Source organism: Carcharhinus amblyrhynchos, chromosome 11 (assembly GCF_965287045.1).
Source record: "Carcharhinus amblyrhynchos chromosome 11, sCarAmb.v2.hapA, whole genome shotgun sequence".
NCBI classification, from domain to species: domain Eukaryota; kingdom Metazoa; phylum Chordata; class Chondrichthyes; order Carcharhiniformes; family Carcharhinidae; genus Carcharhinus; species Carcharhinus amblyrhynchos.
The window spans coordinates 14316162-14328946 of NC_137334.1; the positions used below are offsets into that span (position 1 = coordinate 14316162).

Consider the following 12785-nt stretch of genomic DNA (forward strand, 5'->3'; position numbering starts at 1 on the left):
AAAATAGTAGATGGAAAAAGTAAGAGGCAGAGGTAAAGAGGTGGGAGGTCCATCTCTCTGATTTCATATGTGGCTATCATGCAGTTTATTATCTCTGCACCATATTGATCTCTCCCATTGTCCTCCTCCACTGTCAAGGAGGTGAGACTAACAGCTCATGTCCTACACCCAACACTGCAGGACTGGCTCATGAAGGTTTTATCCGCATCAGCGGACTGTTTACAATGAATCCCTGTTTTGTGAATCTCTGCAAAGTGTTAACCCATGTAATCTAGCAAAAGAGAGAGCGGTGCAAACTGAGTGTAATGTTTTTACTTACCAAGAAAAATTGGGAAACAGCCAAGAATTGGTGAAAGTAGAAGCCATCATGAAAGAAATGGAAATGATTAACAAGTTATCTTCAATTACGTAGACCACTGATCTGATGGCACAGTTTGCCATTGAGTTGTAGGTTGGGAAACCTAAAGGTTTTCCTGTCCCACTGCTCCCAGCCGGAGGACAAGAGAGAGGTCTTCCCAGGGGCGGTCCATACTTCATCCATATATCATCTTTGATTTGATTCGATTTATTGTCCCATGTATTGGTATATAATGAACAGTATGGTTTTTTGCACGTTATACAGACAAAGCATGCTGTTCTTGGAGAAGGAAAGGAGACGGTGCAAATGTAGTGTTACAGTCATAGCTAAGGTGCAGAGAAAGATCAATTTACTATAAAGTAGGTCCATTCAAAAGTCTGATGGCAGTAGGGAAGAAGCTGTTTTGTTCGTGACCTCAGACTTTTGTATGCTTTTTTCGACGGAAGAAGGTGGAAGAGAGAATATCCAGGTTGTGTCAGTTCATGTGGAAATTCAATAAACTTTACAGCAGCAAATGCAGCTACATCCATTCAGAAAGTTAAGAGAATAAGTAACAAGAGGACTACACAGCAAATTAAGAAGAAAAATCACACAAACTGGGGAAGAAAGGTCAAACAGACATCTTTTCTTCCACTGAGACAGCCAGCCACCAAGGTTAAAATCTCTGATACCCAGTGATTCGCCATACCTGTAAGTGTATCTTGAATGGTCGTCCATCAGTCCTGAGTGGTCTGTTCTTACATCATCTGTAGGTGCCCAGTTCCCTCCCTATAAAATTAAAGGAGAGATAAATGGGCTCACAAGAATTACACCAGGAGATTATTGGGGGCAATGCGAAAACTTAGTTCATTTTGTTAGTTCTCCAGCTGGGCACAAATGATTCACTGCGGTTCTTGTTCTGAAATACATCTCTATGTTCCACATTTTGGACTTCTGGCTTTAAATGCTAAACAAGCTGTGAAATTCAATCAAATATATAATCTTAGAATCTCAGAATCTCAAGCAAGCCGTACAAAGGCAGGATTTGTTATCTAAGGCCAATAATTTTATTGATTTGCTTTTTTTTCACTTTTCGGCAAATCAATAGTTCAACTTCTACGGAGTTTTGGATTGCAAACCATTAACAAAATACTTTACAATATTTATTCTGTCTTTCATTAAGAAGTCTTCATAAAAACCATTGATTTATAAAATAGAATCTGTAACTATAATTAGGCTTATCTTGCTGGGTCTTTGAAGTGGCAAGCTTTGAATTTCACAATGTATTAAGCCTCCAGAGCGTGGACTAGAACATAAAGTCAATTCAGGCCATGCATTTCAACACTGCACGCTGTTACACACAATACTGACAGCAAGGAAAAAAAATCTGCCTTATTTAGGATTGTAAATTCACTCATTTGAAAAACAAGTCTTAAAAAAACTTACAAACAGTATTTGTTCATGAATTTTGATGGTTCTATTGGTCCCTTCGCAAACACCAACCAGTTAACTGCACTTTTGAACAGGGTATTTTAACACATCATCGTCAACTCCAATTAGTGGAAAGGCTATTGTGTGTATCATAGAATCCCTACAGCAGAATAGGCAAATTCAGCCTATCAAATCCTTACTGACTCTCTGATAGAGTATCATGCTTAAGTACTCTTCCCAGCCACATCCCTGTAACCCCACACATTTCCCATGGCGAATCCATCTAACCTATCTATCTTGGCACACAAAGCAGCAATTTAGAATTATAGAATCCTACAGTGCAGAAATAGGCCGTTTGGCCCATCAGATTTGCCCCAACCACAATACAACCCAGGCCACATCGCTATAATACCACGCATTTTACCCGAGCAAATCCCCTCCCTCACACAAAGGGTCAATTCAGCATGGCCAATTAACCTAACCCACACATCTTTTTGGGCTATGGGAGGAAACCAGAGCACCTGGAGGAAACCCACGCAGACACGGGGAGAGCGTGCAAACTCCACACAGACAGCGACCCGAGGCTGGAATTGAACCCAGGTCCCTGACGCTGTGAGGCAGCTGTGCTAAACATTCTGCCACCATGCCGCCCCGGCTCTATGGCTCTGACCTGCCTTTGGGCAGGGAACTGGAGAAGAGAAAGGATGGAGTCAGTATACAATGTCTCAGGACACTTCATGCAAGGTACCAGAAGGGAACAGGATGCAAGCAAGTGATAGGTAACAATAGGTTTGGCACGTCGTAAGGGGGGAATTACTAATGTGAGGGGGGGGCGGGGAAGAGCGAGGAAGCCCACTAATTTGATTTGGTTTGATTTATTAATGTCACACGTATTAACATAGTGAAAAGTATTGTTTCTTGCGTGCTATACAGACAAAACACACCGTTCATTGAGCAGGAAATGAGAGAGTACAAAATGTAGTGTTACAGTCATAGCTAGGGTGTAAAGAAAGATCAACTTAATGCAAGGTAGGTCCATTCAAAAGTCTGACAGCAGCAGGGAAGAAGCTGTTCTCGAGTCGGTTGGTACGTGACCTCAGGCTTTTGTATCCTTTTATATTTATTATGTAATGTATTTTTAATTTTTTTATATTTATGTTTATATATTTATTATATTTTATCAAATCATATTTGACTGTATGGAAATGAGGTTCCTGACCTTCTTGAGCAGGAACTTTGCTATGTTACTGGTGGGAGTAGGGGAGTTGTTGGGGAAAATCGAAAAACGAAATCTCACCAGCGAGATTCTCATTTTCAGCTCTGACAAGAGTTTGAGCTCATGTTGCCAGTTACGCTCGTGAACATGGGGGCAATAATATCCCCCACCCTCATCCTTGGGCCTTCATAGATATTTGAGATCAAACATCTCAAAACACTTTGCAGCCAACAAAGTACTTCTGAAGTGTAGTCACAGCTGTCATGTAGAAATTCATTACTGCCGGCTTGTTATCCTGTCAATTATTTATCTCTCAATAGGCATCACTAAAACAAATTATCTTGGCATTTTCCTATTGCTGTTTGTGCAACCTTTCTGCGCACAAATTGGCTGTCATTCTTCCTACATTGCACAGTGGTGACAATTGACACAGTATTTTGTGACTGTCTTCAATGTATAAGACTTGGAAAACTTCCCAAAGATAATTGAAAATCGAGAGGTGATAGGGAGGGATGAGTTTAAAACAAATCGCCATCAGCAAGGCAAAGGCGCTAGGCAAATGCTAAGACCTAAAGTCTGGCAAGTCTCCAAGAACAATAGCTTGCATCCTGGAATCTTAAAGTGTAGCAGAGCAGATAGTAGGTACAATTCCTTGGATTCCAGAAGGGTCCCAGAGGATTGGAAAGTAGTCAATGCACCCTCATTCAAGAAATGGGGGGAGGCAATGAACAAGGAACTCAACAACCACCCCCCCACCACTCCAACAGAACCACCTCCCCATCAACGCCAGCATCTCTGGGCTAGATCTTACCAAAAGATGACAAAGTGTTATTTCTGGCTAGAGAACCAATGTTTTTTTCCTCAAGAGAAAACAATTGGTTTGCTCTTTAGATCCAACAAAACTCTGCCAAAAAAAATCAAGAGAATGTTTTTCACATCATCATACAGAAAAGGTGGGGCTTAAATGTGCCAGCAAAACCCTGATGCCCAGAGGTCGAGATACTATCTTTAAAGAGCGGCCCAATCATAACCTGTATAAACCTCCTGCTAGCCCATCATGAAGGTCTCAGTTGGCCCCCTTCCCCACAGCCAACCAGGGCCAGCACTTGGTTCCGACCCCCCACCCCACTCATCTCCAGCCCCTTTTCCCATCCACCCCCAATCATCAACCCCTTCTCCCACCTGCACCTGATTATCAGCCCCTTCTCCCCCCCAGACTTGGAGCCAGCATCCACCTCCACCAACCACACCCCCCAACACACCCAGCAGCCATTGCAGCAACCCCTGTTCCTCCATCCGCTCCCGACCACCACCACATCTAAACGAATACCTTCCCCCCCTTCCCCGTGAGGCTCGCACTGGGGCCTCGGCACAGGTTGGCACTGCCAGTTTTACACTGCCAAGATGGTATGGTGCCAACGTTTGTCATGAGATAGTGCCAGGAGGCATTGCCAGGCCTTTGCCTTGCCATGTCCCTCCCCCCCTAGAAGTTATACTTACCCCTAAGGAGTAGGGGTAAGTATAACCTCTTGCCCCTTCATACCCTTAGGGGGGCCCCCATGGCAGGTTCAAGTCTAGGTGAATCTGTTATGAATTACATTGGCACAGTGAGAATATATGGCGAGGGGGCGTGCTAATAATATGTAAATACATTCAAATGCGTGTAAAGCAGGTTGACACCTGGTATGGACATGAGTCTGATGGCACTGCTGACAAAGGGTGGGGAAGATCCAAAATCATGTTATCGCCGGTAAGAAATGTGCCTTCAGATCTTGAGCCCCCGCCAGCAATCTCACAGACAGCGAATGTGGACTGAAGATCCGACCCTCTCTCTCCCCCCCCAACAGTAATCATTGAACGTGCTCTCGCTCCCCGCATACATGAACCATTCCCCTCACCCTTCCCCCCCTCCCCAACATGGCTTCCACTATCAACCACCCCAGCACTGCTCTCTGGCAGAGGTTGACACCGCCAGGTTAGCACTGTACCATATCATGTCCCTCTACCCCAGAGGCCTATACTCACCTTTGTGTCCAACCCCCGCCCCGGGAGATCCCCAAAATAGGTTCACATCACCGGTTCACAGGTACAACAGATGAAGCTGCTGTAAGTCAACCTAGCTGATGTGACGTCACATCGGCGAGGTTTGAAAATATGGTGTGGGGGGAAATCATGTGGTGGGGAGAAGGGGTGTTTAATGATATTCAGATGGATTAAAATGTACTAAAATCAGCTTCGCGCTTATACATTGCCAGCAAAGGGCTGTGAAATTCAGACATCGCCTCTAAGTCTCCAGTTGGAGATGTAAACAAACAGTAGTAACCCTTGTGCAGGGTATAGTAGTAGTGTATGTATAGCATAGTAATGGTGTTGTTCCTTGTCACTTTGCTTCCTAGCTAATCCTCACAGTGACAAATAAAGCCACCAATTAGGAAACTGTGCAGCCAGCAGTAGACAACATCAGTTGATGGCCTTTGACAGACTGCAGAAAAAAAAACATCAAGTGGGTCGTAGCCAGCGAACCTCAGGCAAGAGGTGCATTCTTATCTCGAAAAACGTTGCTGCCAGGAGCTTCAAAGGCACTCTGTTAAAAAATATTGACCATGAAAGCTGCCTTGCCATACTTAAAGTATTAGGCAATGCTGCCTCCATCTGTAACATGATCCTACCAAGGCAGATCAAAGCCAACGGCAGACAGGGCTTATCTTGCAGAGAGAGGGAAAAAAACAAGGACATCAGGATTATCAGAAGTGGCAACACCAACACGAGACAACAGACTGGCTAAAGATGTTCTTTTAATGCAAATGTAATGCTTGTGCAAAAGTCTATGCCAAAATTCAGAACTGCCAATGTCTGGGTCTAGATTCCAAATTGGCATGCGGACTGTTTGCAGTGCCCATTTCTTTCCTGGATAGAACAGGGATGTTCTGTTCTCAGCCCCACCGTGACAACATCTGAAAAGGATTTATTTTCAGCTGTTTTGAACATTCGCAGTTTTAGAAATACCCAGGTTGAATGGGACCAGTTTTCCCAGTGCCCCTGCAATCGGTGTACTTGCTGAGTGTAGGGGAGCGGCAACGCGCGCAAAGGTTCTACGTAACACGTAGGCCGACTCTGTCAAAGGGAAAGGAAATCTTTGCCGCATCTGTAATCCAACATTGCACATAGTACAACAACTGAGGTTAATACATATTGCCAGTCTAATAATCTTCAAAATTACCAATTCCATTTAATGTTGTATTCATAGAATTGCTATAGGACAGAAGGCGGCCATTCTGCCCATTGATTTTGCACCGACTCTCTGACAGAGCATCTTATCTCCATAACACCGCAAATCTATCCCCTTAATCCTCCAAACCTACCCATCTTTGGGAATCGGAGCAGGCGAGGGGCAGACAGCGGAAGTGTCCTCGGGCACTTTAGCATGGCCAATCCACTTAACCTGCACATCTTTGGACTGTGGGAAAAAACCGGAGCACCCGGAGGAAACCCACGCAGACACGGGGCAGAACATGCAAACTCCACACAGTCACCCACCCGAGTCCAGAATTGAAACCTGGCCCCTGACACTGTAAGGCAGCAGTGCTAACCACTGTGCCACCGTGCCGCAGGAGACAACGGGATAGTTCAGTTGACTTGAACAAGAAGCGAACAGGCCAGTGTTTACTCATACTGATGCAGACCTGCAGATATTTTGGACAAGTTTTATGACAAATTCGTTTTTCTAAAGCAATAAACCACAGGAAACTTCCCCAACTGCAGATTGTAGGATTGAGCTTTACTATGGTCAATGCTGAGCCACTCGGCTTCAACAAAACAACTTCAGCTAAAATTGGTATTGCTGGAGAAATTCTAACACCTTTCTGTTTGCATTCCAGACTGCTAGCCAGTATAAACATTGTAGTGTTAGAATAACAGAAAGTACTTCATTAAAAAGTGTATTGATGTGTGTTAATACAGTTATAATTATTCCTTGGGGGAGCGGGGTGGAATTCACTGATCATCAGCAACAAGCTACCCAGAGGACAGACAATGGATCTGTTTGGCCTTGTATAATCCAGCTGTTGGTTAAGTAGAATGCGCACAGGGACATCACCTTCTGGCCTTGAAATAGTTGAGCTGCGGCCAATCTTCCACTGTCTCCGCATTTCACTTCCCCACCATAATTGCAAGCAGAACAAACAGGCAGGCACTCAGCTCCAACGGGAGACAAAGGTGAAGGGAAAATAAGAGAGACGAAAAGGCAGACAGACCGGCAGACGGACGAAGGGAGAGAGGAGAGACAGCAAGGGGCAGAGATAAGGAGATTAGGAAAGAAAAAGCAGGCACGGTGGCACAGCAGTTAGCACTGCTGCCTCACAGCGTCAGTGATCCAGGTTCAATGCTGGCAAAGGGTGACTGTGTGGGTTTCCTTCGGGTGCACCGGTTTCCTCCCACAGTCCAAAAGATGTGCAGATGAGGTGGATTTCCCATGCTGAATTGCCCCTTAGTGTCAGGTGGACAAGCTAGGGTAAATACGTAGGGTTCTGGGGGTAGGATCTGGCAGGGATTGTGGTCAGTGTAGACTTGATGGGCCAAATGGCCTCCTTCTGCACTGATTCCATGAAAAAAGAATGAGTTCTAAAAAATGAGGTCTTGGCAAATGAAGGCAAGTCAATGGATAGGGGAGATGGACAGCTGGACAGGTTTGGAGAAAAAGGGTGGGATTTCTCACCCCAAAACCAGAAAGTCCCACCCGAAATTAATGGATCTCTCCATGGCCTGCCGCTCATCCACTCTAATTCCTGTGGTGTGAGGGGCAGTAAAATTGGCTCCAGAGAGTTTGAGGGTGAAGGATGGGGAGTAATTTCTACGCCTAGTATAGAATTTCACTGTAACTTCATTGCAGTGTTAATGTAAGCCTTTATATAAGCTGGGATTTTAAAGCCTCAAATTTCCCGCCTGAGGACACTTCTGCTGTCCGCCCCTTGCCCGCTCTGATTCCTTGACAGGTGGGGCAGTAGAATTCCAGTGTTGGGGTTGAGGTCTGACAGGGTTTTAAGCAAAGGGGAGAATATAACATTTGAGTGACAAAACTCAATGTTGTTCAGTACAGACACAGGGGACGGGCAAATAGGGTTTGGATGTGGAGGGGGTTAGGAGCAGCAGTGTTACAGAAACAGTTAACTAACAGCTTGGAGAATGGAAGACCATCAAATAGTCATAAGTTTAAAGTTTAGTTATTAGTGTCACAGTTAGGCTTATATTAACACTATAATGAAGTTACTGTGAAAATCCCCTAGTTGCCACACTCTGGCGCCTATTTGGGAACACTGAGGAAGGATTTAGCACGGCCAATCCACCTAACCTGCACATCTTTGGACTGTGGGAAGAAACCGGAGCATCCGGAGGAAACCCACGCAGACACGGGGGTCACAGACAGTGACCCAAGCCAGGAATTGAACCCGGGTCCCTGGCGCTGTGAGGCAACAGTGCTAACCACTGTGCCACCATGCCATCCCAAGCAGTTTTTGAGAAATTAGTTGTGCGAGATGGGTGTCACTGGTCGGACCAGCATTTATTGCCCAATCTCTGGATATGTTAAAGCATGAATGAGAGTCTCGCCTCTCAGGGTATGTCACTGATTCCATGAGGCTACTCGAAGGGTAGTAGAGATGGATTGCCTCTGTGCCCCTGCTGGCACTGCTCCATCAAGCCACATCATGGAAAGAGATTATCTGGTTATTACCTCACTGCTGCTTGTGGGAGCTTGTTGTGCATAGGTTTCCTGTATTATGACACCCCAAAGATAGCTTATTGGCAGCAGTGTGCATTTATGTGACCTGGTGTCAACGTCTCATCCAAAAGACAGCACCTCTTCATAACTGCACTCAAGTGTCAGTTCCTGGTTTCACGCTCAAGTTCCCAGAACGGAATTGACTCAGAGGCATCAGTGCGACCAACTGAGTCACGGCCGACATAAGTAATAACACTGGAACAACTGCAAAAATGATCATCTGAGCATGCACAGAGTGACTTCAAACAACAAAGAACAGTACAGCACAGAAACAGACCCTTCGGCCCACCAAGCCACCAGAATCATAGAGTCCTGTAGTGCAGGAGGATTCAGTCCATTGAGTCTGCACTGACCACAATCCCACCCAGGCCCTATCCCCGTAACTCCCATGTATTTACCCTGGCTAGTTCCCCTAAGGGGCAATTTAGCATGGCCAATCCATCTGACCCGCATATCTTTGGACTGTGAAAGAAAACGGAGCACCCGGAAGAAACCCACGCTGACACAGGGAGAACACACAAACGCCACACAGACAATAACCAAGCCCAGGAATTGAACCAGGTCCCTGGTGCTGTGAGGCAGCAGTGCTAACCACTATGCCACCATGCCACCCAATACTCAGCCCATATCCCTCTATTCCATCGGTTTCATTGCACAAACTATTTCAGAATGTCATGCAATCATCTATTTTTGTCCTATGCACTCTCACCAGCTGAGACTGTAACCCTTGTTTGAAATTCATTTACAGGATGTCACGGCCATCATTTACTGCCCATCCCCAACTGCCCTTGAAGATGGCGCAGGATGCACCCATACTTGTTACACTTAATCCTGCCGGGTAACAAGTGTGGGACCCTCAAAGTGTTTCGATTGGTCGCCCAGATGAATTCGAGGGTCAGTGAAGAGCAATTCAAAGGTCAGTCAGCAGATCAGGAACAGGAGAAACTCCACGCGGCCCAAGTGATACTGTTAGCTTTGAGGCGCTAGGTTCGCAGTCTCAGGCAGTCAGAGCTTAGGGACATCCCAGGGAATTCAGTAGGCAATGGAAGGTCACTGCTCCAGGTTGAGAGGGGCAGGGCTCAGAAGAAGCCCAGGGATCCATTTAAGGTAAGGCGTTGCTGGGAATACAAAGAGCAAAGAAAAGTACAGCACAGGAACAGGCCCTTTGGCCCTCCAGGCCTGTGCCAATCATGATGCCCTAACTAGAAAAAATTCTCCCCTTACTCGGTCCGTATCCTTCTATTCTCTCTCTCTCTATTCATGCACCCATCCAGATGCTTCTCAAATGTTGCTAATGTGCCTGCTTCCACCACATCCTCTGGCAGCACATTCCAGGCACCCACAACATTGTGTGAAAAACATCCCCTGCACACCTCTCAAACTTTCCCTTCTCACCTTGAACTTCTGCCCCCTTGTAATTGCCACTTCCAGACTTGGAAAAATATCTCTGACTATCCAACCTGTCTGTGCCTCTCATAATTTTGTCGACCTCTATCAAGTCTCTCCTCAGCTTCCATCTTTCCAGTGAAAACAATCCTAATTTATTCAAGCTGGCCTCACAGCCAACACCCTTGAGACCAGGCAACATCCTAGCGAACCTTTGTACTTTCTACAAAACTTCCATGTCCTTCTGATAATGTGGTGACGAGAACTGCACACAATACTCCAAATGCGGCAGGTTTTATATAGTTGCAACATGATTTCCCAACTCCTGTACTCAATGCCCTGGCTGATGAAGGCAAGCATGTCATATGCCTTCTTAATCACTTTGGCCACCTGTGTCGCCACCTTCAGGGAATGTGGGCCTGCACACCCAGTTCCCTTTGTATGTTAATGTTACTAAGGGTTCTGCCATTTACAGTATAATTCATACCTAAATTTGATCCTCCAAAATGCAACACCTCGCATTTGTCTGGATTAAACTTCATCTGCCATTTCTGTGCCCAAGTTTCCAATCTATCTGTATCCTACTGTATCCTCTGACAATCCTTTGCATAATCAGCAACTCTACCAATCTTCGTGTCATCTGCAAATTTACTAACCAGACCACCCACAAATCATTTATATATACTACAAACAACAGAAGTCCCAGCACTGATCCCAATGCAATACCATTAACAAAGATCTCTATTCTGAAAAACATCCTTCCACCACTACTCTCCGTTTTCTGCACCCAAGCCAGTTCTTTTTTCCATCTAACCAGCCCATCCCAAATCCCATGTGATTTTAGTATTTGTACCAGTCTGCCATATGGGACCTTGTCACAAGCCTTACTAAAGTCTATATGAACTACATCCACAGTCCTTCCTTTATCAATTTTCTTTGTCACTTCTTCAAGAACTTCATCAAGTTGGTGAGACATGACCTTCCCAATACAAACCATGCTGCCAGTCACTAACTAGTCCATTTTCCTCCAAGCATGCATATATCCCGTCCTTCAGTATCTTTTCTAAATGCTTCCCCACCACTGATGTCAGGTTCACTGGGCTATAATTTGCTAGATCATACCTGCTTCCTGTCTTAAACATATGGGTGCTTGGTAAAATCCAGGGCAGCGCCAGCCCAATGAAGCCAGGTGTCTGTTCAAAAGCTGAAATTGCACCAATAATTTGAGGCTGGAATGAAGATTCGGGAATCCGGGGAATGCAGTCTCAGGAGATGAGACTAAAACTCTGTGAGGTAAGCAGTCATTGAGCCACTCTGTGTTGGCATGGTTTTTGGTCGGAATTCTGAGACTAGATCATCAAAAAGGAAAACTGAAGAGTTGCAATCCCTCATGAGGGAGGCAGAATTTTAGTGAGATTGCATAACTTGCAGTGAATATTGACATATGGATGGGTTACTGAGAAATCATGGTATCTGTCTTGGTCCCATTTGTCATTTATTGTATAGGGAGATGTATTTGACCACTGTTTGCCTGTTAATTCACATGTACCTCATGTTGAAACTGAATTAAGTTAGATATTGCAAACTGTTTCACTTTTCTGACTTTGTATACTGAAGTTTATTTTGTTTGTTCAAAAGCCATGAAATCTTGTGGTATTATTCTCTTGAACATATCTGGGATCTGAAACTTTGCTCAAAGTAGTTATTAGTCATTATAAATTTGGGGATCTGGTCCAGGATAATAACAAGAGATCATGAGGAACAGACTCTGTTCATAAAGAGAGGACAAAGGAAGTAGACAGGATGCAAAAGAGCTAAAAATTGAACTCTGAGAACTTCTAGTGGGTTCTGGAATGAAGGTGAGCAGGCATCAACCAGCAGCAAGGGATTAGATTCTAGAGCAGAACAAGTAACACAGGAAGGGGTGGGGGGGTCAAAGGTAGCTGAGCAAAGAGTGAAGGTTTCCAGTGGAAGAGCAACAAATAGCTGCAGAATAATGCCAGACATGGCAACAGAGGCAGAGAATACAATCTCACTAGAAAGTGGAGACAAAGGTAGCATCACAATGAAGTCCAGCTTCCAATCAAGAATTGAAATTTAACACAGGACAAAGAGATAGAGAGGTGTGCAGAAATTACAGTGAGTGTAAACTGTGAAGAGGATAATGTAGAACATCAAAAGGACATAGATAAATTGGTGGTGTGGGCAGATAAGTGGCAGATGAAGTCCAACCCGGAGAAATATGAGGTGATGCATTCCAACAGGAAGAACATGGAGAGACAATATGAAAAAAGGGGTAAAATTCTTAAAGAGGGCAAGAGCAGAGGGACCTGGATGTATGTGTGGACAGGTCACTGAAGGTGGAAAGACAGATTGAAAAAGCAGTTAATAATGCATATAGTATTCAGGGCTTTATTTATAGGGGTGTGGGCTACAAGAGCAAGGAGATTATACTGAACCTATGCAAAGCACTAGTTAGACCTCATCTGGCACATTTTGTGCAGTTCTAGGTGCCACACTACCTGAAGGATGTGGATGCATTGGAGAGAGTGCAGAAGATGTTTACAGGAAAAGTTTCCAGAGATGAGAAATTTCAATTAAGAGGATAGATTGGAGAAGTTGGGACCATTCTCCATGGA

General features: G+C 44.8%; 1 protein-coding gene across 1 annotated transcript in view; it reads right to left on the reverse strand.

Annotated features, from left to right (window-relative positions):
• The window catches only part of LOC145349922 (partitioning defective 3 homolog B-like), a 1010807-nt gene that overhangs the window by 624556 nt on the left and 373466 nt on the right, over positions 1–12785 (reverse strand). The window contains exon 5 of the mRNA XM_080198594.1: positions 1047–1126. Coding sequence (XP_080054720.1) covers positions 1047–1126 — 80 coding nt within the window. The remainder of the gene's footprint in view (positions 1–1046; positions 1127–12785) is intronic.